General features: G+C 53.3%; 9 protein-coding genes across 9 annotated transcripts; 8 read left to right on the forward strand and 1 right to left on the reverse strand.

Annotated features, from left to right (window-relative positions):
* Positions 1-1253: 1253 nt before the first annotated feature.
* Positions 1254-3327, forward strand: CTAM01_08830 (tRNA synthetase class II; the record flags this gene model as incomplete). The annotated part of the gene is made up of 4 exons (XM_060524850.1): positions 1254-1898; positions 1948-2097; positions 2159-2317; positions 2371-3327. The coding sequence occupies 4 exons, from the start codon at positions 1254-1256 to the stop codon at positions 3325-3327; spliced, it is 1911 nt and encodes a 636-aa protein (XP_060380541.1).
* A 325-nt stretch (positions 3328-3652) lies between these two features.
* On the reverse strand, positions 3653-3928 carry CTAM01_08831 (uncharacterized protein; the record flags this gene model as incomplete). The annotated part of the gene is made up of 1 exon (XM_060524851.1): positions 3653-3928. The coding sequence occupies one exon, from the start codon at positions 3926-3928 to the stop codon at positions 3653-3655; it is 276 nt and encodes a 91-aa protein (XP_060380542.1).
* A 4724-nt stretch (positions 3929-8652) lies between these two features.
* On the forward strand, positions 8653-9970 carry CTAM01_08832 (GNS1/SUR4 family protein; the record flags this gene model as incomplete). Its single annotated transcript, XM_060524852.1, has 3 exons — positions 8653-9078; positions 9136-9418; positions 9669-9970. The coding sequence occupies 3 exons, from the start codon at positions 8653-8655 to the stop codon at positions 9968-9970; spliced, it is 1011 nt and encodes a 336-aa protein (XP_060380543.1).
* A 2360-nt stretch (positions 9971-12330) lies between these two features.
* CTAM01_08833 (major facilitator superfamily transporter) lies at positions 12331-15009 on the forward strand (the record flags this gene model as incomplete). Its single annotated transcript, XM_060524853.1, has 4 exons — positions 12331-13404; positions 13452-13780; positions 13843-13900; positions 13984-15009. The coding sequence occupies 4 exons, from the start codon at positions 12331-12333 to the stop codon at positions 15007-15009; spliced, it is 2487 nt and encodes an 828-aa protein (XP_060380544.1).
* Positions 15010-15731: 722 nt separating this feature from the next.
* CTAM01_08834 (uncharacterized protein) lies at positions 15732-16642 on the forward strand (the record flags this gene model as incomplete). The annotated part of the gene is made up of 2 exons (XM_060524854.1): positions 15732-16029; positions 16131-16642. The coding sequence occupies 2 exons, from the start codon at positions 15732-15734 to the stop codon at positions 16640-16642; spliced, it is 810 nt and encodes a 269-aa protein (XP_060380545.1).
* Positions 16643-18057: 1415 nt separating this feature from the next.
* Positions 18058-19048, forward strand: CTAM01_08835 (uncharacterized protein; the record flags this gene model as incomplete). The annotated part of the gene is made up of 2 exons (XM_060524855.1): positions 18058-18413; positions 18487-19048. 2 exons carry the CDS (start codon positions 18058-18060, stop codon positions 19046-19048), a joined length of 918 nt encoding a protein of 305 aa, XP_060380546.1.
* Positions 19049-20560: 1512 nt separating this feature from the next.
* On the forward strand, positions 20561-21913 carry CTAM01_08836 (thioredoxin reductase; the record flags this gene model as incomplete). The annotated part of the gene is made up of 3 exons (XM_060524856.1): positions 20561-20741; positions 20875-20937; positions 21012-21913. Coding segments are annotated over 3 exons (1146 nt in total), but the record flags the coding sequence as incomplete, so codon positions are not given.
* Positions 21914-22992: 1079 nt separating this feature from the next.
* On the forward strand, positions 22993-23692 carry CTAM01_08837 (uncharacterized protein; the record flags this gene model as incomplete). Its single annotated transcript, XM_060524857.1, has 3 exons — positions 22993-23244; positions 23352-23434; positions 23572-23692. The coding sequence occupies 3 exons, from the start codon at positions 22993-22995 to the stop codon at positions 23690-23692; spliced, it is 456 nt and encodes a 151-aa protein (XP_060380548.1).
* A 706-nt stretch (positions 23693-24398) lies between these two features.
* On the forward strand, positions 24399-25386 carry CTAM01_08838 (uncharacterized protein; the record flags this gene model as incomplete). Its single annotated transcript, XM_060524858.1, has 4 exons — positions 24399-24463; positions 24828-24927; positions 25013-25083; positions 25242-25386. Coding segments are annotated over 4 exons (381 nt in total), but the record flags the coding sequence as incomplete, so codon positions are not given.
* Between the last annotated feature and the right edge of the window lie 575 nt (positions 25387-25961).

Consider the following 25961-nt stretch of genomic DNA (forward strand, 5'->3'; position numbering starts at 1 on the left):
AAAGCTTCTCCGACGCGGTAGACCATCCGATGTTTCTCGCTCCCAGCCGACCGCAAAATCTCTGGCTGTAGCCGTGTCAGGAAGAACGTATCGACGTATCCGACCACGAGCTGCGCCATCACAAGGGTAGAATGTTGTTAACGCCAAGGCAGAGAAACCCCCTAGGCCTCACTCGAAGCCTCGAGGCTCCCGGTTGTCGTCGAACAAACAAATAGGCGCCAAGCCCACAAAATTCTTCCATTTCGTGAAAAATCAGATTTGCCTTTCATCGCGTCCGATACTAGTAACAAGGTCGTGTCGAACGCCTATGTCATGGCCCCCTCCGCCCTCGACACCTTTGCCCTGAAGCCACCAGAAGGGGAGAGCTTGGATGCTTCAGACGGAGGCAGCAGCATCATGTTATCCACGTGGCTATCATCACCTGCAAAATATCCAATTAGTATTCTCGTCGTTTTTTTTTTTTTTCCTTTTTCGAGTATGCGCAGTTGCGCTGAGAAAGAGATTGGGGGGAGACCAAACATACACTTTTTTGAAATGGAGAAATCATAAAGAGGAAGGGAAGGAAATTTTTGGGAGCTCTCTGAAAGATTTTTATACGGACGCGAGGATCTGCCCCGCGCTAATCACTTTTTTGGTGGGGACCTTCTGCCTGAGGTGCCAGCAAGCGCCGGCTGGGGGACCTGAGGAAGGCGCCATGCTGCAGCAGCCCACCTGTGTCGCATTGGATGGGTGGGCTCCGACATCGTTCCACCGTCTTGTTGCAGTGAGCTAGGGACTTTAAGCTGTGATAGCTTCAAATGTCACAAAATCATACCTGATCTCAACCCACTCATCATTCCTTCTGATCACGCCATTGTGCCCTGTCGGAGCTCCAATTTGATCGCCACACCTTCCACATTTTACCTCAAGCTTTTGCGCGGTCGCTTGTCTTCAATTAGCCCTGCTAGACCTTCCCGATGCTTCGCCAATGCTGTCGCAGTAGAGCGTTGGCTGCGCTGCGTCCGCGCACATCACGATCGCAATCCCTTAGCCGAAGTCTCTCTCTTCTTCAAAACTCAATATGTAGTCAGACAAGTCTTCCCGGCCGTCAGGCTCGTCACCTGTCAACGGCGAAACCTCAGCAGGCGCAAGACGAATCAAAACACACACAGCTGTCAGAGGAGTTCAAGGAGTGCTGTGAGCAAGTTCAAGAATACCAATGTAACTCCTGAAGCTTCTGCTAATTTTCGAAAACAACAGTCGCACTCCCTCAAATGTCGTCGCCCGATACATGGAGTAAACCAGGCTCCTCGATCATCGTGAGCGGACACATCGGCCGAACGAGAAAGGTCGGCAAGAACTTGGCATTCGCCCACCTGGAGCGCAACGGAGAACGAATTGGTCAAATCTGTGCCAAGGGCGACAATGCGGCTACACTAGCAAAGATTCGCCCCTTCAGCGCCGTTTTGGCAAAGGGCGTAACGACAGACGCATCGGGCGCGACACGATTCGAAATTGACATGGATTCGATACAATACCTCAACCCATTCCCGAAGGACATCATCGTTGGTCCCGATACCGTTTTCCCGCCAGAGCAACGTCATCTCCAGCTGCGCTTCCACAAGGAGCTGAAGGAGAGGCTGCGGTTCCGTGCGCAGCTCAAGTCGTCCATGGGGCAGGCGATGGTGGACAGGGAGTTCATGGACGTCGAGACGCCCATCCTCTTCAAGTCGACTTCAGAAGGCGCAAGAGAGTTCATCGTGCCGACGCGGCGACCCAGATATGCCTATGCGCTGCCCCAGAGCCCCCAGCAGTATAAGCAGGTCCTTATGGCTTCTGGAATGGGGGGTTACTACCAATTTGCGCGGTGCTTCCGTGATGAAGATCATCGTGCAGACCGTCAACCCGAATTCACACAGGTGCGTGGCTCGTGCTGCTAATGAGTACAGGTAGCTAACATGATGACAGCTGGATATGGAAAAGTCATTTGCTACGGGCAAGACCATCATGGAGGACGTAGAATATGTCGTCGGCCGTGCGTGGGATGCTGTGAGAGAGCAGTACGTCATGCAAGTGGGAGAAGACTCATTCGCGCCGGTCAGGAAGGCATCAATCGAGGTATGCGATCGCTCTCCATTCCTAATGCAGCAAAGTAGAGTTAAGAGCTGACAGAGAATAGGACTGGAAACAATGTGTTCAGGACAGTATGAAAGACGACGCCAAAGCACCTCTTTACCAAGAATACCCTGCCATTTCTGCGTCGTTCCTCAGAATGAAGTACACCGACTGCATGGACTTGTACGGATCCGACAAGCCGGATCTGCGCATTCCCAACAGGGTCAGTTGCGTCCCATAGACGCCCCTAAGCATCACAAGACTAACAGCGTCCAGATATGTCGCGTTGACGAAAGCCTCAACAAGGACTTTGTCAGCATGATCACAGATCTCGACGCACCAATCGTCGAAGTCTGGAAGATCAGCCCACACGAAGACGCTGATAGGCGAGACGTGTGGAAGTTCGTGACGGAGTTCATGGAGAATTTGCCCAAAAGCCTATCACAAAACCCAGACGGCGCTCCCACAGCCTTGATGTTCGACAGCAGCAAACCGCTCAACGGCTTCTCCGCCCTTGGACCCGAAGGCCTAGACAGCATCCTAGGCTCTATCCCCGAGGAAGCCGGCTTTTCGTCGCTCGAGAACGGAGACATCGTCCTCCTCCAGGCACGCAAGAACCAGCCCCAGCAAGGAGGCTCAACCAAACTCGGCGAAGCGAGAATCGCCCTATACCACGCTGCCGTGGAGGCCGGCCTCCTAGACAGGGACGACACCTTCAAGTTCCTCTGGGTGACCGACTTCCCTATGTTCACCCCGGAAGAAGAAGGCGACGTCGGTCAGGGCGGCGCTTCGGGCTTCTCGGCCACCCACCACCCCTTCACGTCCCCGCACTCCGAGGAGGACTTTGAGCTGCTCTTCAAGGACCCGCTCCGGGCCAAGGCCGACCACTATGACCTCGTGCTCAACGGCGTGGAGCTCGGCGGCGGCAGCCGGCGTATCCACATTGCCGAGATCCAGGAGTTCATCTTCCGCGACATCCTCAAGATGAGCCAGGACAAGATTAAAGAGTTTTCGCACCTGCTCAAGGCGCTAAGGGCGGGGTGTCCGCCGCACGCGGGCTTCGCCATCGGGTTCGACCGGTTCGTGGCCGTGTTGAGCGGCTCGTCTTCCGTCAGGGACGTGATTGCGTTCCCGAAGAATAATAACGGCGTGGACGAGTTTGCTGGCGGGCCGGGCAAGATGACGAAGGAGCAGTTGCTGACGTATAACCTGCAGTTCCGCAAGAAGGAATGAGCAGGTTGAGGTACTCTCACTCTCCTCCATTTTGCGGCGGTATCGCGTTCACCGTCACATACTGTACTATTTTGTAAAATCATCTTACTGTAACAATATCTACGGCCGTGGGCGCCTGGTGTGGATAGACGCGATAGAACACCACTTATAAGGATTTGGACAGTTGAATCAGGGGATATTATTGTATTCCATATTCATCATGGTGACTCCATGGCGTGAACGCTCCTAATAACACAATCAAAAGAACCTTCCAAGTCATCATCATCCTAATTCAGTCTTCCTTTCCTTTCCATGATCACATCCCATCCAGATGCTATATCGTTCTTCAGGATCTCTTCCACTGCCCAGCATCCTCAGCGCCCTTGCCAACAGAATTCAGCGCGCCCGACAATCCCTGTCCGAGGTTGGCAATCCCATCGCCTACAGGGCGGCCAGCGGACCCGGTCGCGCTGGTGATGGTGTCGCCGACGCCCTGGGTCGCGGCGCCGGTGACGTTGCCGACGGTGCGGGTCACGCCGCCGACGGTGTTGCCTAGGGCCGATGTGACGAATTTGGCGCCGCCCGTGACGCCTGCGTTCTGATCGCTGTTTCCGACGGGCATTTTGGGGAAGATTGGTTTGTGTTGTTGGGAGGTGGGTGCGAGTTTGTTTAAGAGGGGGACGTCTCTTATTTTGGTTTGGTTGTGTTGTTTGTTGAAGGTTGGCATGCGGTTGGTTCGTCTGCCTTTGATTGTAAAAAGAAGTATCAGATAAGATGGGGAACGAGGTTGAGGTGGTTGAGGCCCCTTCTTATGAATGATTTGATGGATCGCTTTGTGGTTAAGGAAGGTGATGTGAGCTCCCGTCTGGGCTGTTCCAGTGTGACGTCAGAGGTGCAGGTGCGGGATGGAAAGCTCAGGGACCACCCCCCCTGTCCTAGGTACCGGTATCTGATCAGGCAGGCGGGGGTGTGAATCGCACCTATCAAAGCTTCCACCTTTCCACATTTTCGTCGTCAGATTTGACATCACACATCGCTGGCACCACGTCGTCTCAGACAGGGATATGCGGCCGTCCGGGGCTGACGACATTGTTCTAGCTTGTTGGGGAACACATACCGAAGTTGAAGATCGGCTTTCTTGGAGCTATGATTCCTGGTGACGGAGGCATGGGTTTATGGGGTTCGTGTGATTGGGGAGGGTAGTTTTGAGTTCGGGATCAGCTATGCAGGGCTTTTGGCGATGTGTTCTCCTGTGGCAGTGCTCTGGGATTCAAGGAGGGTGACATGAGTAGATGGGATATAGTCTGGTCCTAACAGATGGGGCAGCCTCCCTCCATGCGCATGTGAATTTGTTCTCTGCCGGGCTTTCTATCTGATGTCATCCCCATCGCCCAATGATATTCCGAGAGAGCCATGCATCGATACGTGATTTGCATGAGTGGTGGATGCGGAACAATATGGAGCTTTGGTCGCAATGTTGACCTCTTTCTTTACTTTGGCTTTATCAGAGACGACTTGCCTGGCACGCCTGGGCATCGGAGCGAAGGCTAGAAGGCCCTAGGCACAGATCAGGGACCAGCGGACTCGAGATATCTAGACGTGATGTCGATTCGCTGACAAGCTGCTTCTCTGGTAGGTCCCCTAGCTACTTCGCCTTCGGAATGAACATGCCAAAGTGAATGCCGAGCCTGGACGAGTCTTTCAATGCCACGGTGGAGTGACTCATATCGTCAACTCTTCATGTGCCCAAACCCTTCCTAATGGGCAGACGTTTTCTCCAAGATTGCAATCCGCCGCTCGTCTTGAAGAACGTTTCGCACGTGGAAAGTTGATGGTCTCCACCAGGCTAACACGGGAACTCGTGGCGCCACGATCTGCCAGATCGACGCCGTTAAAGACAGGGCCAGTCGTGACACAGACTAGCTTTTGAGACCTGTTGCGTTCTCAGGCGCTAGCTGGATGCTCTGCAGCTGACGTTATCTCAGGCGCAGAGCCGCTAGCTCGCTTGCACACTAACGGCAGAGTAGCGAAGGCCTCAAGCCAAATTTGTTCTCCGTCTTTGACACCATTCTTGGGCGCTGAGTGGACAAAGCCGGAAAGTCTTGCTGAAACACCAAGTTGCGTATCATGCGACTGCTGATGAAACTTATGAGCAGAAACGTCTTGACCAAGTGGCATAGTACACGATTTCACAATATAAAAGAGCGTCCATCAATGCAAAGAACTGTCTAATCTCCTCCAACGTCGTGAAGTGTCTCGCATTGGATGAGGGCATATTGTTGATTGAAGCAATTGCACTATCTAAAGTATTCATCGGGGTCTCTGATAAGCTTTATCAGATGGGCAGAAGGACCGTCTCTTGCTGAATTTGATAATAGTTCAGAGGCGTCCTACTCAGCTTAGAGCGTCTTGTGTAGTATTCCGGGATGTATTCTTGTTCCACGATGAAGACTAGTCATGTCACGCTTCGTCGAGATTGGCAACAGCATACTCCGTGCGAAGAGTTCCATCAACTTCTTTGTCTTCGATGACCGTGAGGGCAACGTAAGCTGGCTTCTCGAAGACCAACGATGCCAATGCGAACTGAATCTTATGGTTCACTATCACAGCATTTGGCAAAGGCTTCCCTGCAATGGTGCACGTAGGAGGAATGAAAGCTCAGCTCGTGATCCTCGCTGGCTAGTCTCACCTGACATGTTAAGAAAAAGTAGATTTAACGATGGCTTTAAGTTATGTTGCCTGCCGGAACGGAAACCACTTGAATACAAAGCGTGTGAGCCGGTAGCTTCCAAAGCATGCAGCACGTCTGTATTGTCGCTTCTTGATGTTTATAACGATGACTCCTCCCTCTTGGAAATAACTCCGAAGAGAAGGAGAAGGGTTGCTTATATATGCCACCAGAAGGGCCTTCGACGTAATCTGCACTCCGATATTGCCCGCTCTTGCTTGTTCTATCTGCCCAAGTGAAATCCGACCTTAAAGCTACTATGACCAACAAAAGTCACTTCGATAGGCCAGAAGATCAGTCTCGACGTGTAAATATCCCATTCTTCCTCCGCTTAAAAGCACCGCCTTCTGGACGAGCGCTCAGCTCGACGTGATCAGCCCGTCACTGACCCAGTCGCTACTTCTGCATCTAAGAAGCGTCCGCTCCTGAGCCATCTACTTGATCAGGAAAAGTACCATTCAGGATGTCTAACACGTACTGGCTTTGCCAGAGTAAATACACAAAGGCGTTGATAACCTTAAAGTCTCTCAGACCTCGGAAAGCCAGACATAAATTCCGGCAAAACAAGAAAAAAGAAATTAGGACGGAAGGAGGGGGAATATTGATCATGTTATACACGCCCCTGTCCGGACTCGAACAGCGCGCCCCTCAAACAACCTCTACTTTGACTTCATTGGAGCATTTGTTTGATCACTACACTAGGCACACAGCTTGACCTGACCCGTCGACCTAAACGGACACCGCTGTGATGGTGACAGGAACGACGTTGGGATGATATATATACCCTTAGCCCCACATGATAAGGTAGGTTTGTCGTGTAAAGAAGAGATAAGGGATGTGTAAACGATATAAAGGGCCAGTAAGTCGTAAATTCTGCCTATTAAATACCTAGCACATCGCTCCTTAGACCTCGAGGTCCACGCTTGGGCAATGTGGCGTCTAATCCACACTACAGCTCATCTTGATGCATAGCCAGCCGCATCGAGAACTTACGATACTGTCAAGATTGAGCATCTTGGAGGTCTCAAAGGCCTGATCGGACGTTGAAACAGAGCTACAGCTTTTCTTCGAGATCCCATCTTCGTACAGGGACGTACTACCAGTCCAAATAATAGCAGAGTTCGCAGCGCCTGTAGGCTATGCTCTCGAGTTGTCTCCGAGGAGTTCGCTGATGGTGTCAGCATCATTAAGTCCCGATACATGAGTCAAGAAGAGATGATGCCGAGCATGGATATGAAGGATTGAGAAGGCGACGGCGATGCTGAACTGACTTAAAAGATGGCGGACGAGCACACAGGCTGCGAAGAAGCGTGATATTATAGTCTCTTCGAAAACACCGCCGCATGAGGATCATTGTGGATGATGAAAGCTCAATACTGAGTATTTACACGTAGAAATCGCGTGGTGGGAGTGGATGGATAGACCACCCCCCAACATTTGAAGGGGCGGGCCAATTATACAGGGGTTGAGTCGTCGAAGCTGAAGAGACCTTGGATACAGGGTAGCAAGCAGAGCCAGAGAGTGAAGTGTCAGTTGCGTTGAGTCCGATATCATCATCTCTGTCTTAGAGCTGAAAACTCATGATAGCGTGAGAGAGATGTTCGTTGTTTCTTGTGAAGGGATGTGCATACGAAGCGTTTCTTGAGACACTAGAGGGAGTCAGATGAACCAAGCTCCACTCGGATGAAAGGAAACCATGCAGGAACCATAAAGTATGCTAATCTGGACGCTGTTTCTCCGACACACTTTCGCAGTTCCCACCTCAACTGTAGCCATTATCGTAGAGGGCCAGAGCTTAGAGCTAGGGGTTTTCCAACATTTTCGTGCCAGCGGTTAAAGAGAGATAACTTTCCATCTTGAAGTGATGTCTTTGTTGAGATCCCATCGAGTGTACTGCTGAGTAAAGCAGAGTTGGCTTGAATGATGGCCGGTGACTTAACATAGGCCAAACGCTGGCAGTACCAATTCAATCTCCTTCTCAACGCTGTTCTCATCTGGCGTGATAGCTACACCAACAAGGTCGTTTCCACTGGTTAGTTTGCACTGCCCCTAGTGTCTGAAAGCGAGAAGCAAATACCATCTTTAACTTCAATAGAAAAAGCCTGATTCTGATGAGGGGTTAAAATCGGGTACACGCTAGAGGACCACGTAACGCCTCTCAAAGCTAAGGCATAACCCGTGTGGGATGTAAGCGAACCCGGGTATCAGACACGTCCGTCAAGGTCCGTCGTAGCTCCACGTAAAGCTGGGTACGAGCTTTCGGAGCATTGGTACCGAGCTGGCAAAAGCTTGGGTAGCTACGGGGAATGAACAATCTAATTGCGGCTCGCGCTCATCATGCATTGGGTACCCGCGAGGACCGTAAAGAAAAGAAATGCCGTCATAGGCTGGTGTGCTTAAAGCAATTGAGTTGGTGGTCTGAAACGGAGGCATCGAGATGGTCGAGCTTGGGGCGTAGAGCGGCGGCCCCATTTTCCCATGGTAAAGTCTTGGTCATGCATTGAGGTACTCATCCACATTAGCATAAATCGATTGCAATTCTTCTCCTTCTCTCTACGTGAGAATCTTTTCTCTTTCTTTCTTCAAGACTCTTCAAACTCTCTCCCCCAGTTATCATCATGTTTCCCGATAATCTCACCTCCAGCGGCAACATCTCCGGGTTTATGGTGGTGAAAGATGCATCCGCAGCGCTTCTCTCGCCATGGACGACATTCGACAAGGTCTACAAGTCGGTCATGGGCTACCCTGCCAGCGATTTCGAATTCGTTTACGGACAGACACCGCTCTCGACTTTCACTGAAGCCATGACTCTGGTGGTGCTGTATCTCGTAGTCGTTTTTGGCGGCCGGGAGGTGATGCGCAACCGCAAACCGCTGGAGCTGGACACGCTCTTCAAAATCCACAACTTTTTCCTGTCTCTCCTCAGCGGAGCTCTACTGGTTCTTTTCGTCGAACAGATCGCACCAAGCCTGTGGCAGAAGGGCATCTACGAATGCATCTGCGGACCCACAGGCTGGACACAACAATTAGTCGTTCTCTACTACGTGAGTAGTATTTCAAACCACCTCTAACTAAGAACATAAGCTAACTCTTCCTGGCAGATCAACTACCTCACAAAGTACTACGAGCTCATCGATACCGTCTTCTTGATGCTCAAGAAGAAACCCCTTACCTTCCTCCACTGCTACCACCACCCGGCCACTGCGCTCCTCTGCTTCAGCCAGTTGATCGGAGGCACCCCGCTATCCTGGGTGCCCATCACGCTCAACCTGACGGTGCACGTTGTCATGTATTGGTATTACTTCCAGACCGCGCGGGGCGTCAAGGTGTGGTGGAAGCAGTGGATCACAGTCTTGCAGATTACCCAGTTCGTGCTGGACCTTGGTGAGTCGAACCGGTCCCCCCCCCCCCCCCCCCCCCCCCCCCCCCCCCCCCCCCTTTTCATGTTTTTGTTTTTCCTCCCGACCGCGGCGGGGGGCAAAGGGGGGGGGGAAGAGGGGATCACACTTTTGCCGAATACCCCCTTTGTGGTGGGCCCTTGGGGGTCGAACCCGGCCCCCCCCCCCCCCCCCAGCTCACTCGACATGCCATTGACGCAAATAATGATCATACCGATGCTAATCTGCGCCGACAGGTTTCGTCTACTTTGGCTTTTACGACGTCTTCGCAGACACGTACTTCAAGGAGATCCTTCCCCACGTCGGCCGGTGCGGCGGCGAGTTCTACTCAGCCGTGACCGGCGGCGCCATCCTGACGTCGTACCTGATCCTCTTCATCATGTTCTACATTTCAACTTACAAGAAGGGCGGTCGCAGCAAGGCGGCCGCATCTGCGTCGAAAAAGTCCAACCCGGCCGCCGTCTTCAACGAAAAGCAGACTTTGGCGGCGGCAGTGACCTTGGGAGGTAAAAACGCCACGGTTGAGCTCGAGACCTGATAAAGTTTCACAACTCAGCTTAACTTCTTTTTGCGTTTTTATTTTGGACAAAGCATGAACCCATAGAATACCATAGACACGAAAGCATTGTTGGTCGGGTGGTCCTTGAATTGGGCCCGGTGCTCGGGCCAGAGTCTTCAAGGCGTGAGGGGGAGACGAGAGGAGACGAGATACCTTGTTGGTGCTATTGGTGGCGGTGACGGTGACGGTGATGTTGGTGGGCTTGAGTATTGGTTGAGGTTCGAAAGCAGGGCGGGAGTTTACTCCGGATTGTGGAACAAATGACATGAGTTTATTGCAAGAGTGTGCCCATGTCTGACTGTATGCAAAAGTGAAATGCCATGTCTGATGGTGAAAGATGGTGGGATAGGGTGAGATGGGGAGGAAACATCTGAAGTCGTGCGGGCTGCGGTCTGCCGGAGTGAGGCGGGTCGATGGATTTAGAATTACGGGCCTTCAAGGTGTGTGGTCGGATCGTCTGGGGAATCCTGGTCCGCAGATCACGCTAGTACGAATACGACCAAAATCCAAGATGCTGACTCTCGAGGCCATTCTTCCTTTCCTCTCACTCAACAAGCGTTCTCGAGCACTTGAGTTGCTGGATTTCTGTCCATCAGTTTGGCTCATGCGTGGCACTAAGAATGAATGGAAAATGTGTTACTGGCATGATTAATTGCCTCGTGCCTCCGGGACTATTGACATACTGCCATGATGCCACAGCCATGGAAGTGGTGTGCGCCTTAGTCCGGAGTGAGACAATTGACGGACATCACGTGCAATTAATGCTGGAGGTATGTTCAGTCTTGCCAAGCGTATGTTGTATTTGCGATGAGTTCAACCGATGAAGCTCTTGGCCTAAGTGCCGGCAGCAGGACGGCTTGCTCCAGGTGGGCAGCATCAAAGTGGCGAAGCGCGGGCAAGCCTCCCCTTGTTTCAACCCTGAACTTCTTTCAACCTCCCACACCAAGATCGTGATCAATAATTCAGTAATATGGCATAAACAAGCAGGTGCCATGGCTTATGAGACATGGGCAATCGTGACAATACCAGCCACTAATGAACGGATGGCGTAGCGGGATCCGTCGGCTACTTGACTGAAGCAAGGTAAATGTCGATGATGAAGCAACAATGGAGTGATAAGATGAAAAGAGTTTAGAGAAAAAAAAATGCCTGCATAGGGACTCGAAGGCAAAAGTTACAGAAAGCGGTAGCGCTGCACTTCAGGATTAGGGGTATAACCATCTTAAGCTTCTGAGCAGAAGTCCCTTTTGTTTCTGTAACTGACGAGAAGCTGGTTAAATGTTCCCTATAACCCACAAGGAACATGTCTGATATTTCGTTTAAACACCCATTGTCCTCGACTCTGATTCATCACCAGGACCGCATCGAAGTCTACCCCCACTGCTGACCCGAAACGACATACGGATACACAAGACTCCCATGATTCATTCCGTGGACGAAAAGCACTGCAACTGCACGGATAGGCCAAGCAAGCGATGAATTTGCAGACTCCTATCTCTCTCCGATAATGACGAGGCCACCAACTGCCTTCTCTGGACTCCATGTTTCATGTTCCCATCCCAATTCATTGTCTTAGGTCCCGACAAACAAAGACATCGGCCCCGGAATCCCGTCTAGTTAGAAATTTCACGGCGACGGCGCCGCGAATGGCACCCTCTTCCGCCACACTTCCCCTCACCATGTGCTAGCGCCCCCTCGGCTGCTGCTTTGTGCTTTGTTCGATCCTCAACAACAGCTCACCAGCCCCATGGTTCTAACGGGGGATCCCCGCGGTTCATCAAAAGATGATGGCTGTCAGAAATGGTGTGCTAGTAATGGCACTGAAACTTGGCCGATCTAGTCCTTGATCTGGCAAGCGGTGCCAGTCTTGCCCGTGAGCCACATGGCATGCTGCCTCCTGTCTCACAACCGATATTCTCTACAGACCCATACCTACCGACATCGGGCAGTCTTGCTTGCTAGCTCAGCCCATCACTTTGGAGTCTGACGTTCAGCTACTCCGTAGAACGCCTCGGTAGTAAGTGCGTTCAACGCGAGGCTATTCCTAAATCGAGCTAATGACAATTCGCGCGCAGCTGAGGATGTTCTACCAGTGTTTTCGGGCGCCGCCGATGATCTAGACAGTCAATCAACTGCAGGGTATGAACTAGTGATGAAGCTAAATAGAGACTGTGGGTGGTTTCTGGCCCCTCCTCTTAAGCAGAAGGCGGCAGCTTTAATATATGTGGACGACCTGCGATGCCCAACAGCACCTCTTTTCTGAACTCGGAACCTACCCAAACATCAAGTACACAGACCATTGTGCCGTCCGATACACTAGCTTCCAAAGCTCTTCCAGCATGCGAGATGACAAGAAGATGGAAAATGATGCCGGAAAGCGAGAGCCCGTAGCTGAAAGCGGTGCACCCAAGACAAAAAGGCCCTCACTCGGATCTAGGCCATCCTCAGAGTTCCTCGGCGAGGAGCGCTCGCGAATCTCAGTCATACACTCCCACGCTACTCCACTACCTGGCCTCGACGACAATCTACGTTCATCCTACTCAGAGGAGAATGACAACGATGGGGAGGACATTCTGCCACAATCCGTGACGGAAGAATGGGAAGAAAGGGCTCGCCTATCACAGGACCATCCCTCTGCCACTAGAACCGTGGCGAAGAGGGCGACGGATGTGACAGACGAAGAGACACGCAAGAGGAACAGCGAACTCTCGATGGCATATCAGAGCCTCTACAATGAAAACCAATGCCGCCGCCACGATTCCATCAGATCCTCAGTTACCCTAACCGACGGGCCACGACCGCCACCGATCCCGCGACGGATATCATCTCTACGACGACCTGGCGCCGTACGCATGATGCCTAGCGAAGACTCGATCTCGCCCACGCAAATCCAAAGCGCGTCCCCCTTCGCCACAAAGAGAGTCCCGTCACACACCGTCTCAGACTCACGTACGCTCTCTAGAACAGACGACGTAGAACGAAACGCCTCCTCATCACCGCAATCCAAGTCCGTGTCAATCATCTCGTCCATCTTCGCCCCGCAGCTCCGGCACCTCGCGAGCCATCCGTCTCTCCACGGGTCCACATCGAGTAGTGAGCCGCGGGGGATGGGGCAGCAGGGTCTCACGCCTGTCACGGAACAGAGACATCCTGGCAAGACTGATGCTCGGATCAGCCGTTTCACAAGACAGTTTGAGCCGGGTATTGACGATGTTGATGGCGGGGACTACCAGCGCCAAGTGACGTATCTCGATATGGCGAGGGCGGAGAAGCATGGCGCCGTGATGTCGCCGTCTTTGAGCGACCAGGTTGAAGGGGAGCAATGGGTAGAAGGATGGCGGCTTGCGGTTCTGGTAGTTGGGATTTGTCTCGCGGTGTTGTCCATCTCGGCAGATCGAACTCTTCTCACAACCGTAAGTGGCCATTTCGTTTGACGAACCTCCCAAACTGACAGTACCAGGCCATACCGCAGATCACATCAGATTTTCAATCCACCGCAGACATCGGCTGGTACGGCTCAGCTCAGCTCCTCACGATATGCGCCTTCCAGCCTGTATTTGGCAGAGTCTTTTCGCTTTTCTCCGTGAAATGGGCATACGTCCTAGCCATAGTCATGTTCCTTGCTGGATCGCTCATCTGTGGCCTCGCCCCCGATTCTCTTGCGCTCATCGTTGGCCGTGCCGTGGCTGGCTTTGGAAGCGCTGGGGTCCTCACTGGGAGTTTTGTTATTATCGCAACGGCGGTCCCCGTGAGAGTGCGGCCGGTTTGTACGGCCATCGTCGGATTGATGTAAGAAACCTCCATCCAAAGAGAGGGAAGTTCAAGACGTATTGACGCTTATGCAACGACAGCTTCGGCCTCGGCGCCACGGTCGGTCCTCTGCTCGGAGGTACCTTCACTGACCTTGTCGTGAGTGATCCCGCAGTTCCGAATGTCCGCAAAAGAAAAAGGAAAAAAAAAAAAAAAGAGAAAGTGACTGACCCCCTTCCCAGACGTGGCGATGGTGTTTCTTCATCAACCTCCCCATCGCAGGCTTCACCCTCATCGTCTTTCTCTTTTTCTTCCACCCTCGGCAGGAACCGCAACACCAAAAAACCTTCCTCAACAAGATTCTTGACCTAGACCTGATAGGCAACGTACTCCTCCTCGGAGCCTGCGTAATGCTCTTCCTAGCCCTCCAGTACATCACCCAAGGCGAAGCCTTGTCAAGCACAAAAATCATCGGCCTCCTCTCAGGCACCGGCGCAACGGCCATCGTCTTCATGGCATGGCAGTGGTGGAAACAGGACGGCGCGCTCTTCCCACCAGCCATCATCACCCAACGAACTGTAGCCGCCTCCTGCGTCGCAGCCTTCGCCACGTACGGGGCTCTCCTCGTCCACCTCTACTTCCTCCCAATCTGGTTCCAAGCGGTCCGCGGCGAGGGCGCCGTATCCTCCGGCGTGGACATGCTCCCCTACGTCGCGGCGATAGCCCTTCTCTCCCTCCTGGCAGGCATCTTCGTCTCCGTCGTGGGTCGCCCCCCAGCCCCGGCCATAATCGGAGGCATGATCGCGACAGCCGGGTGCGGCAAGCTCCTTGCGCTCTCGTCCGACACGCCGACGCCGCACTGGATCGGGTTCGAGATTCTCGTGGCGGCGGGTTTCGGGATGGCGATTCAGCAGGTATTCACCGCCGTGCAGGCCGTCCTGCCGCCGGATGAGGTGCCCGTCGGGACGGCGGCGGTCGTGGCGTCGCAGGCGCTGGGCGGAGCCGTTTTTGTGTCTATCGGGAATGCGCTGTTTCAGAATCACTTGCTGCGGGCTTCGGCTCCCGGGGTAGATATCCCGGCAGTGATCGGGGCCGGGGTGACGGCGTTCCGCACGGTTGTGCCGGCTGAGGCGCTCCCGATGATGGTTTCTGTGTATAATGATGCTCTCCGCGTGGCATTTACTGCTGCGATTCCATTGGCTGCCGTTTCGGCCATTGCGGCTTGTTTTATGGAATGGAAATTTGTAAACAGAGCGAGAGCTGTATGATAGTCCGGGCGACGAGATGGAGAAGGGGTTGATTATAATGAGCACGTCACTTAGCGTAGCGAGATGGTTGACTATGATTTGCAACAAGCTTATCTCTATGCTTTTTTTCCCCCTTGTTGAGCTATTCCCAATTTGCGTTTCGTAAAAGACGACCCCTGTGAAAGCCGTCTCTTTCTGATGAGGGGATCGATGACGATCGCAGCCATTCCGGCAAGGGCCGCAAGGCAACAAAATTAACCCTTGGTGTCCGTGGAGCTGGTGGAGAGGGACCTGCAGGTGTTTGCAGCAGACCTTTCACATAGCGCTCCTCTACGAAACAGTTTTGGCAGTCCTTACACTATATAAGTGAATGGCAACTGGGCTGGAGAGTCTTGTATTGCGGTCATTTCCATGCGGCGCGAAACCCATCTAGCCAAGCCAGTGTGCGGCGTGATTCGTTCAAGGCGTCTAAAGTTGGTCAGGGATTCGAATCCCTCGACCCCAAAATCACTCGCCAAGCGCTGCATGTCTCTAGAACCCTGGCTTCAAGGTGACTTTGAATGCCCAGCTTGGGCATAGGAACTTGAAGCATAGCCATTGTGCCTAGCATGGAGTGAAATTTATTAATCGCGGCGTTCCGTCCCGCACCAACCCAAGACTTTTCCTCGCGTTCCCTTCCCGTCGTGCCGAAGCTCGCTCTTACCTTTCTCCAAGATTGCTCGGCGCAGCACCCATCGTTGACAATGCATCTGCCCCTGCTGCAATGGCGGCTTCTCCTTGCAACGGTGCCGCTGGTCACGGCGGTGGCGGGCCAGACGTGTTACTGGCCCAACGGCGTCGAGGCGACGCAGGCGGTAGCCTGTCCCGTCGCCGGCGGTACCGAGGTCGCGGCGTGCTGCTTCCAGAATCATTATTGCATGAGCAACGGCCTCTGCTTCTCGCAGACGGAGCTGAGCTTCTACCGCGGCGCGTGTACGGATCAGAATTGGTCGAGGAGCGGGTGTCCGAAGTACTGCGACAAGGAGGAGATTACCGGCGGAGGTAAGAAACTCACTTCTTGGTAGGAAGACGGGGAAGAGATTCTTCTCTTGTTTTGGGGGAGTTCTGTGCCTTTGGTTGGTATGGACTGACCTTTACGATAGTCCCCGGCCGGCATTGCGGTGTCGCGTTATGCGGCGACAAGAAATTCGCATGTCAAAACTCCGGCAACTGCGCAAACTACACCTTTGGCGTTCCCGCGGGCCGGATGCTGCTCAACGAGTATCTGAAATCAGACCTCGGCGACCTCGCGACGACGACGGTGACCGCGACCGCGGCAGTAGCAGGACAAAGCACCGGGGCCGCCGCCACGTGTTCCGCGACCGCGGCAGAGTCCAGTAGTAGCAACGGGATCTCGACGGGCGCGGCGGCGGGAATCGGGCTGGGCATCGGCACCCCGCTGGCGCTGGCGATCGCGGCGCTGACCGTCATGTTGTTGCGTGAGAAGAGGAAGACGAGGGCGGCGCTGTCGAGCCAGGTGGATTCTTCCGGAACGGGGCCGTCGTCGCCATGGGCCAAGTCCGAGCGGACGGCATATGTGCCGGTTGAAATGCATGGACAGCCTGTGCCGAATGAGATGTCTAGTAACCATGATAGGAGACATGAGCTTTCTTGATGTTCGAGGCTTGATGGTGGCTGGAGGGGTTGGTAGTGTGAATATTCGAGTATGAATGGGTTCCGCAGACTCTGAGACTGGAAGATTATCTACGTAGCCATAGCTATGAAATCCATGAATCTGTAGTTCTCTTCGATATCGTGCACTGGATCCTCTTGGCCGATAGGCCACCTCCCATGTTCCCAGATCACTACCGCTCAAGATACATGATTTAGTCTGTCACGTCATCCAATTTTGTCGAATCTGACACCTGGTAGGGTTCGGTGGATGGAAACTAAGATATGTTCTTGAAGACCATGGTACATAGCGACTCTCAAGTTATACCATTATTGAGTAAGTCTGAAGCCCTCAAAGGTGGCTGAGAAGATGCAAAAGACACTATTGTGAATCAAATCTCATCGTGAGCTTCAATCTCATGTCCAAGGACATCGTTGGTAGCCAAATCGGCGCGGTCGTTGTAATCAGTCGTCTTGCTTCCATATAGGGTGATGATTATTCAAGATGAGATGCCTGCTGCTCGGGTCATTGTAACTCCCTTAGGAAAGTTAGATCTCTTCATCGTCGCCCGTCATTTCAACCTCGGAAATCCCGAATTACCGCGAAGTACAACTCGACCACGAGAATCCCTTCCAACCAAATCAGACTTCTACACAGCTGCAGTTGCGATTCAGCTCAGACGCAGGCTAGACAAGAGTTATTTCGGTTGACGCGCCAACGAGGCGAAGCACATGCAGGCGCCCCGGCGGCTACGACCCCAAGGCCAGCCAACCACCGCTCACCCGCCCTCACCACCATCGCCATCGGGCGCCGTTTCGAAAAGGGTTCGTTAGTATCCGTAGACGGATTCCTGCCGTCGCGACAGCTTGCACATGAAGCGTTCATCATACGCTTGGCCCCCCTCCTCTCGTCCCCCTTCTCACTGTTCGCGCTTTAGGGCTGAGGCTAAATTGCATGGGATGGAACGTGGCGTCGCCGGGCGGTCGCGTTTGCGCTTACCACGAGGGAGGCAGACAGAGAATTGTCTCAGGAGAAGGGAAGGTAAGGCTCGTGCTGTCTCCAATCCCCAAAACAAGCTTGTTCGTACATGGGTTTCTCAGCTCAATGAGGCATCGTGTGAAAAGCGAACCCCCCAGGTGGCGCGCTGCATGGTAAGCTCGGTTGCCGCTTACAGTACCATCGTAGCCGGGGTCTGACGGTGTGTTCACCCTTGCGAGCTGAGCTCTTATTCAAGTACTCGGCTGGCAGCCCGATCTCATTTTTGCTCTTGGTTTCCTTTTGATCTTGATGCCATTCTTTCCGTTCAATCTGTGATCGTCGTGCGCGTTGGCCTTTCGCCTCGTCTCTTTCTACTCTCCTGGCAGGATATCGGAGCAAAAGAAGAAAAAAAGGAGGGAAAACGACAGAGTATTTTAGGAATGGCCGATCGAATCCAACACCGTCCCCACGCGGAGGCGACGGCGCCAGACCAGCCGGGCCTCGAAGCGGCACCGAGCCGGTACTCCACCGCGCCGATCCCGTATGACCCCGCCGAGTTCCAGAGCCCGTTGGAAAAGTCGACGTGGACGACAATCACGCAGGCCCATCACCCGGCGTATGCTTCCGCCGCGGCGGCAGACGCGCCGCCGCCAGAGAGACGGCGCGTTCTCGGTCTAACGGTGCCTGTCTTCTGGGGCCTGGTAATTGCGCTGGTAGTTGTTCTTGCGGGGAGTATCGCCGGCGGCGTGGCGGGAGGGTTGGTGGCGCAAAAGGCCAACAGTTCGGCGGTGTCAGTGTATGTTCACCTGTCTCTTCCACTCACAGGAGGAAGACGAGACCATAGTTGCCTGAATCTAATGTCCATACAGAGATCCGTCTTCAACAGCCTCAGCAACAGTTGGCTCGCAATCAGCGCCTACAGCCTCAAGCGCAAGCTCAGGCCTAGGCGCCCAATCTTCCAGCTCGACAGCAACCTCATCCACGGCCCGTTCGATCCCGACGGGGATTCGCTCCGCCCCGACGGACGGCGGCTGCCCGAGCATCAACACGACGACCTACACGCCCACCGATGCCGGCGGCAACGCAATGAAGATCGGCTCCGGCTACTCGACGCAGACCTTCCGTCAGCTCTGCGAGGTGAATTACCCCTCGGGCGCGGCATACGGTAACCCGGCGCTGTATGATATCCTCAAGGTGTATGTTTCGACGTTTGAGGAGTGTATGGCGCTGTGTGCGGCGCATAACCAGGCGTATGGGAGCAATCTTGCCAGCGGGGATGTCAAGGCGGGAGGGTATTGTCGGTCTGTTGCTATGATTAAGTTGCCGGGGGAGTATTGTTACCTGAAGAATGGTACTGGCAAGATGGATACGCAAGGGCACGCCAAGGATTTTGTTAGCGGTGTTGTAATTTCCGGGCTGCCAGATGCGTAGGGTATTGAGTGCGTGGAATATGGGTGCCTGTGGCCTTTGGGTAGGGGAAAGGCCGGACTAGCGACATTTATCCAGCGGCCGCCGTATTTGTAGCCGACTCTTACTGTATACACTTTTAATCTTATGACATGTCGTTAAAACATCGATCTGAGGTCGCTCTCGTGATGCTTGCTTAAGGTGCAAGTATATTGCAAGGCTGGATTTGATGTACCAAAGGTTGTCACCAAGAGTTCGCCTACAGTTGCAGTTTCCTTGATTGACTTAGTGTTCTTCGTCGCAATGCAGAACTGTTGGTCAGATTGGAATAGCCGTTTCTGAAATTCGAAGATATCCAGAATGATGGATGTGAATTAGTCGACGTGAAGGAGCCTCTTCACCATCTGAAAGAAGATATTGAATACGCGTTCTCGGAGGAGGTTGAGCATGCGTTGAGGGATCTTGGTAGTTCTAATTCACTCGGCTTGAGTGATTATTAAGTCAGAAATATCCCCGAGCAAGCGCACTTGCGAAACGTAAGACTCGTGGCTGCGAAAAAAAAAAAAAACAAGAAAAGCATGTGACGTGGGTGAGGTTATGAAGCAAATGAGTAAGGTGTCTTCGAGGGAAAGGATCCATAGTTCAATATTGACTCATCCTTCTGATCGCGTGCGCGATAATTTTTGATACTTGAACGCAAGGAATATTGAGATATCGCCGAACAAGACGGCCTTGGCTCCAATCTAGACATTGGTCTTATGAGGCAGAAGCTCCATTGACGTCAACAATTCCAAATTATTGCTGATGCGATTGATAAGATTCCCAGCAGCATGAGAACCCTTGTAGATTATAAACTTCCCGACACCGGTAACCATCTCAGTCCACAATTCATGAGAAGACGAAGAGAGAGGTACCTGAGGTAGGTACATGGCACACCGTGCAGCAGATTTGTGGCTCGGAGCCGAGTTGCGTCACTCGGAAGAGCCTCGGCAAGTGGGGGCTACCGACGGAACGGGGAGTCGGCGACTCGGTGCTTAGGTAATTCACGCAGTCACGACAGAGGACGGCACTCCGATCACGCATCCAGACCACATGCGGTTTGGCTTGGCCGACTGACAAGACGCTATCAAATGCACCCTGAATCGTGCGGCAGGCCCCGATTAAAAATTTCTGGAATTCTGGAATCCACCACCACCACCACCAGCGCAACGCATCAGTCTCCCAGATCCCGGCCACCACCATTAGAAATCACTTTAGCTGTGCTGTTGCTGCAGAACCACTGTCTGTACTCCGTGTTACCACTACCATCCCGGGGCTGCCGTCACGATAGCGGTCCACGAGTTTCCAGGCCTTGATTGGAAGCAAACTCCGTTGCCGTCGCCGTCCTGCTCCTGCCCCCTTCCTTTCGTTTTGCCCCTCCACCCCTCCTCTCACACGCCCCCTGGCGTACTGTGACTCTGTGGCACCCCCTCCTCCCCTCTTGCTGTACATATATCTCTCTTTTTCTGATACCCCGCCATTTCTTGGAGAGGATAGTGCGTGTTCCTGAACGCGCATATCACCGCCAAACTGTTCTCTTCAACCTTTAGACGAACAATTCTTCGCTCAAGCGCCACTGGTCTATCCTTTGCCGCAGCCACCACGTCCCTCAAGAAGAACTCTACGAACCCTGTTGATTTAAAGTCAAGTGCCCGCAAAATGCACAGCAAGGTTGTCAGTATGTCACGACTCTCCGCTCCTGCGTTGTCGCCCCTCCTGCAGACCAGCACAGACAAACATGCTTCTCAAACATGATCGAGCCGCGATGGCTTCAAATGTTGCAATTTGCCTTTGCTAACCTCATGCCACAGTCATTGGCTCTGGGCCTGCTGCCCACACCGCCGCCGTCTACCTGGCGCGCGCCGAGCTGAAGCGTAAGCCACTTCCCACTTCCTCTCGTTCCCCCTACTCCAAGACCATCCCACTGACGATACTTTTCCCCTTCCAGCCGTCCTTTACGAGGGCTTCATGGCCAACGGCATCGCCGCCGGCGGTCAGCTCACCACCACCACCGACGTCGAGAACTTCCCCGGTTTCCCCAAGGGCATCATGGGCGGCGAGCTCATGGACAACATGAAGGCCCAGTCCGAGCGCTTCGGCACCACAATCATCTCCGACACCGTCGCCAACCTCGACCTCTCCTCCCGCCCCTTCAAGTACTCGACCGAGTTCGAGCCCGAGACCACCCACACCGCCGACGCCGTCATCCTCGCCACCGGCGCCTCCGCCAAGCGCCTGAACCTCCCCGGCGAGGAGAAGTACTGGCAAAACGGCGTCTCCGCCTGCGCCGTCTGCGACGGCGCCGTCCCCATCTTCCGGGGCAAGCACCTCGTCGTCATTGGCGGCGGCGACTCGGCCGCCGAGGAGGCCCTCTACCTCACAAAGTACGGCTCCCACGTCACCGTCCTCGTCCGCCGCGACGTCCTCCGCGCCTCGCAGATCATGGCCAAGCGCCTCAAGGGCCACGAGAAGGTGACGATCCGCTGGAACTCGGCCGGCAAGGAGATCAAGGGCGGCGACGACGGCCTCATGAGCCACCTCGTCGTCAAGGACACCGTCACGGGCGAAGAGGAGACGCTCGAGGCCAACGGTCTCTTCTACGCCATCGGCCACGAGCCCGCGACCTCGCTCGTCAAGGGACAGCTCGAGACCGACGAGGAGGGCTACGTCGTCACCAAGCCTGGCACGCCGCTGACCAACATCGAGGGTGTCTTCGCCGCCGGTGACGTCCAGGACAAGAGATACAGACAGGCCATCACCAGTGCCGGTACCGGCTGCATGGCTGCCATGGACGCCGAGAAGTACCTCGCCGAGCTCGAGGACGGCGACCCCAAGGACCCTTCCAACTGACTAGATCATCACCTCTAAATTCAGAAAGAAAAAAAAGCAGAGTCGTGAATGGGCTGTTTTGTGAGCCGCATAATGATATAGAAGAGCCTCTAGACTAGATATGCCGGCAAAAAGCACCGAAAAAATAGACTTTTGAATTCAAGCGTATTAAAACCACTGAAGACCAAAAAGGGTGGTATTCTCCCATCGCCTCGGAGTCAGATCCGAGTCGACCGAAGCAGATCTCGGAGATATATGCCCCTGACCGCGTCCGTCGGTCCCCTACTTATGGCCGGGCTTTCCCGGATCTGCACTCCTTGCGGTCACAGCTGCTCTCTCTTAATGCCTTTCCTGTTCCTTGATATTTGTTACACTACCACCCCGAGCTAAGACGTCAGCGTGGAGGCAACGTTATTATTCAAAGAGCCGCTGTTTCCCTCTTCAAAAATCGAGGAGTGCGAATGAGGTCTTGTGTCGTCCCAAGTTTCTATGAAGCTTCCTGAGCTCAGGTACCCCCGTGTTTTCCCCTGCCTAGTACCTAACTCGAGTAATCTTCGCTGCAGAATCCAAGTCATCCCTTCGCCCCCCTCCACATCTCGGACTCCTTCTCATCCAAAGAGTCTGCTCATGCAGAGAGCAGACTCCTCCAACTCACCACTCCCCCAAGGCTTCAAGCCCACCGACCCCCCACATGAAGCTTAAAATACCTAACGACTGGTCCTACCGATACCTAATGCCCCAGAAAATCCAGCGCCCAAAGAAACGATGCAGAGACAGTTCCGTTTGCCAGCGCATGCGTGTTGCCTCGCTCGACCCACGAGGAACCATGCGGTATGCGGCTCGAACGCTTGACGCCTTGCCCAAAGCATTCCTTTTCATCCACTCGTTGGTCCTTTTTTTGCCGCATCGTCCGTTCCCACCCCCATCCCACCATCCATCCATCCAAACTTGTCAATGGACCCGACTCGTAAAGGCACGGGAATTATTAGAGAGTAAAAAAAAGTCTCACTATGGGCTTTCTCCAATGAGCTCCCGTGGGGCGGGGTAAGGTGAAGTAGCGCAGGCGTTTCAAACCACGCATCGCCCATGATCAGCCCATTATGTACCTTGATCTGTATCTCGTACCATGTGCCGTGAACTGGAGAGAGAGTGAGAGTTTCTTCTTATACTTAAGTTCGCCTTCTTCGTCTTCTTCTTCCCATCTCCACTTTGTGTCAAAAGCGAAAACAGAAAACCAAGGCCCGACGACATCTTCCTCTTCCCCGGCCCAACTCCAACTCAGAAGCATTCGGAAAATAAGTAACAGAACCCACCGCTCACCCTTCTACCCAAGATCGACAATATGCCAAGCAGTAAGGGGTATTCGTACAAGAGCAACAGCCAGGTAATTTGAGAATCCAAAGCCAATCCGAGGTTCTCGTGAAAGTAGCAAAATACTCACTGCGGGGGGGATAAATAGGGTAACTACTCCTGCGCTCGCGACTACGGAAACAGCAGCAGCAGCAGCTCTGCGAACCCGAACTCATATCAGTATCCCAGCGCGTGAGTGTCAATCATTCTTACTGTTGACCATCCTCACCCAGTCTTCGATTCAAGATCTGGGGATGTACGTTTTGCGCGGGGCGTGAGAGGGGGCCAAAAACCGAAAGACTGACGGAATCCTGCTAAACGATGGATAGAAGCGGCTCAATCCACAACTCAACCCCCAAGAGTGAGAGGTATCAAAACGACGGCAACGGCGGTTCACCGTACACCTCGGCTAGCGGATACCGAACATGCTCCGGGTACGGTAAAAAGTAAGCTTTGAGGGAACCTTACCTTGCGTTGGGGTGTTTACTCCGCACCTTGCGTGCCTTGTGACTGACTTGGTTCAAGTGTTGGAATGAAATAACGACAAGGGAGACATTGTAATGCGTGACGACGGAGCGATTAGGTGATTATATTTATTGGAATTGGGATGCTGGACTCTTTCTTCTTTGCCTCTAATGGGATGGGTACTATGTTGTTTAGGGGTTTACGCGCAATTGGGATACCTGTAGCGAGATGCGGTAGCATATGAAATCTGGTTTCGGTTCGGAAGTGTAGGAATGAGAGGCGCGTGAGTTCAACAAGTGAGTTGGTGCTTGAGGGATGTCATTTGCTTTTTCCATGCAAGCTGATCCCTGAAACGTGGGGGACAGCTGTGCGAGTGAGGGGTTCTCTGGCTCTCATCCCACTCGACTGCCGGTCACATCGATTCATCGACAACGCGCCTGGGAGTAGTCTACTGCTTATATGCTCTGCAAGCTAGAAGCCATTCCCAAGTTCTCAATCGCAGTCCCTCTGATTTTGTCTCTTTGGACATGATCACTAGGCTCTTCTGTCAACTAAGATGTTTGCCTATTTGATATGAGATCCACCCAAGCATCGACAAGGACCAGGATGATCCCAGACCAGGTCACCAAAAGTGGCAGCTTGGCTGGCAGCGGGGGAAAGTGGACAAACGCTTATCTTGTCGGGGAAAAGCAATATACCAACATCGTGCTGCCCTTCGTCGCTGCTTCTTTACGCTACAAACTTGGTTGTGGTTAGGTATGCGCATAACGGGCAATAAGAAGGGGAAACGATGCAATCACATGTCCTTGCCTGACTTGACTTTGGAGCTTTGACATGGGTCCCGCGGGAAGGCACATGAGAACTTCTGGCAAGCCACAAGCAACACACAAAGTATGATGAATTAAGGTAGGTAAGTAGCTTCCCAGTTGTCTCTGCCCGCTAACAATCAATCCGTGCGGGGCGGAAAAGCATACACAGACCTTGCGTGATCATACAAGGTGTTTTGCCTGGGTACCTACCTGCCTACCTTATTTAATCTCCCATAAACTCCCGGTGGCCTCACCCTTACATCCTCTCTTCTTCATCTCTCTACAACCCTCCTCCGATACCACGCATACAGAACCATCCCAATCAACCACTTCCGTGTCAAGACCGACAAGCAAACAGCCAAGATGAGCGGACAAGGTTACGATTACAAGAGCTCCGGCACCAACAGCGAGGTACTGATCAATTCCTCACTCCCGAAGCTGCAAAGAGCTTCAAGCTGGAGATGTGCATGACTGACATATCGACCGGCAAACCCAGGGCAACCACTACTGCGCGCGTGACTACGGTAGCAGTGCTTCCAACTCCAACTCGTACCACTACTCTAACACGTGAGTCCGACTTGCTGCTCCTCCTCCTTGCCCGGTTGACGATCGCTTGTCTGAGGGGGCTTTTTCCCCCCGATTTTCAGTGCTCCAACCAGTATCTCTCGTCTTGCCCTTTCCTATTTGAGATATCAAGGAAAGAAAGCTGACCAGCACATCTCAAGTGACGGATCCTACTACTACTCCAACCCCAACGGCAGCACCTACTACAACGATGGCAACGGCGGCTCAACCTACACCTCTCCCGGCGGCGAGAGAAGCTCGTCCAGCTATGGCAGTGGAAGCTCCGGTAGCTCTGGCAAGAAGTAAAGTGCTGGCACCTGCACAGCTTCTGATGGTATCAAGGGAGTAAATGGGGACCCATCGGACGACCAGAATTGCATGGAGACATCGGGAGGTCTCAGTTCAGTAGCGACGGCGTCATTAAACCTTACGAATTCACATGCTGATATGACCTCTCATTCGCCCGCCTGTCCAGTTGTTTTAGAAGTGATACGAAGGAGGTTGAGGGAGACGTGGTCTGAGGGCCTGCTTTATCGGGATCTTCAGCAGAATGCCTTTTTGTCTTCCTGACCGGTCTCAAAGACAACGCCGCAACGACTATAAAATATTGAGATGGGAGCAAGGTTAGCGGTAGCACCCACACATGTGCGAGTGATGCACATAGGGTGAGGCTAATGGTTCTGTGATCCTACCTCATAAAATCAGGATGAATATGTTTCTGGATCAAGATTGAAGCAGCTCGTTCGGACGAGAGCCCATAGCCAAGATCCCTGGATATCAAGGTACTACCGACCGTTTCCCGTGACTGACGTATTCGTCACTAATTATATATGTGACGACGACGGGGTAGCTCCTATAGGGATTAAGGGCCTCTGCTTTCG

Source organism: Colletotrichum tamarilloi (genome assembly GCF_030869305.1).
Source record: "Colletotrichum tamarilloi strain Tom-12 chromosome Unknown Scaffold_32.1, whole genome shotgun sequence".
NCBI classification, from domain to species: Eukaryota; Fungi; Ascomycota; class Sordariomycetes; order Glomerellales; family Glomerellaceae; genus Colletotrichum; species Colletotrichum tamarilloi.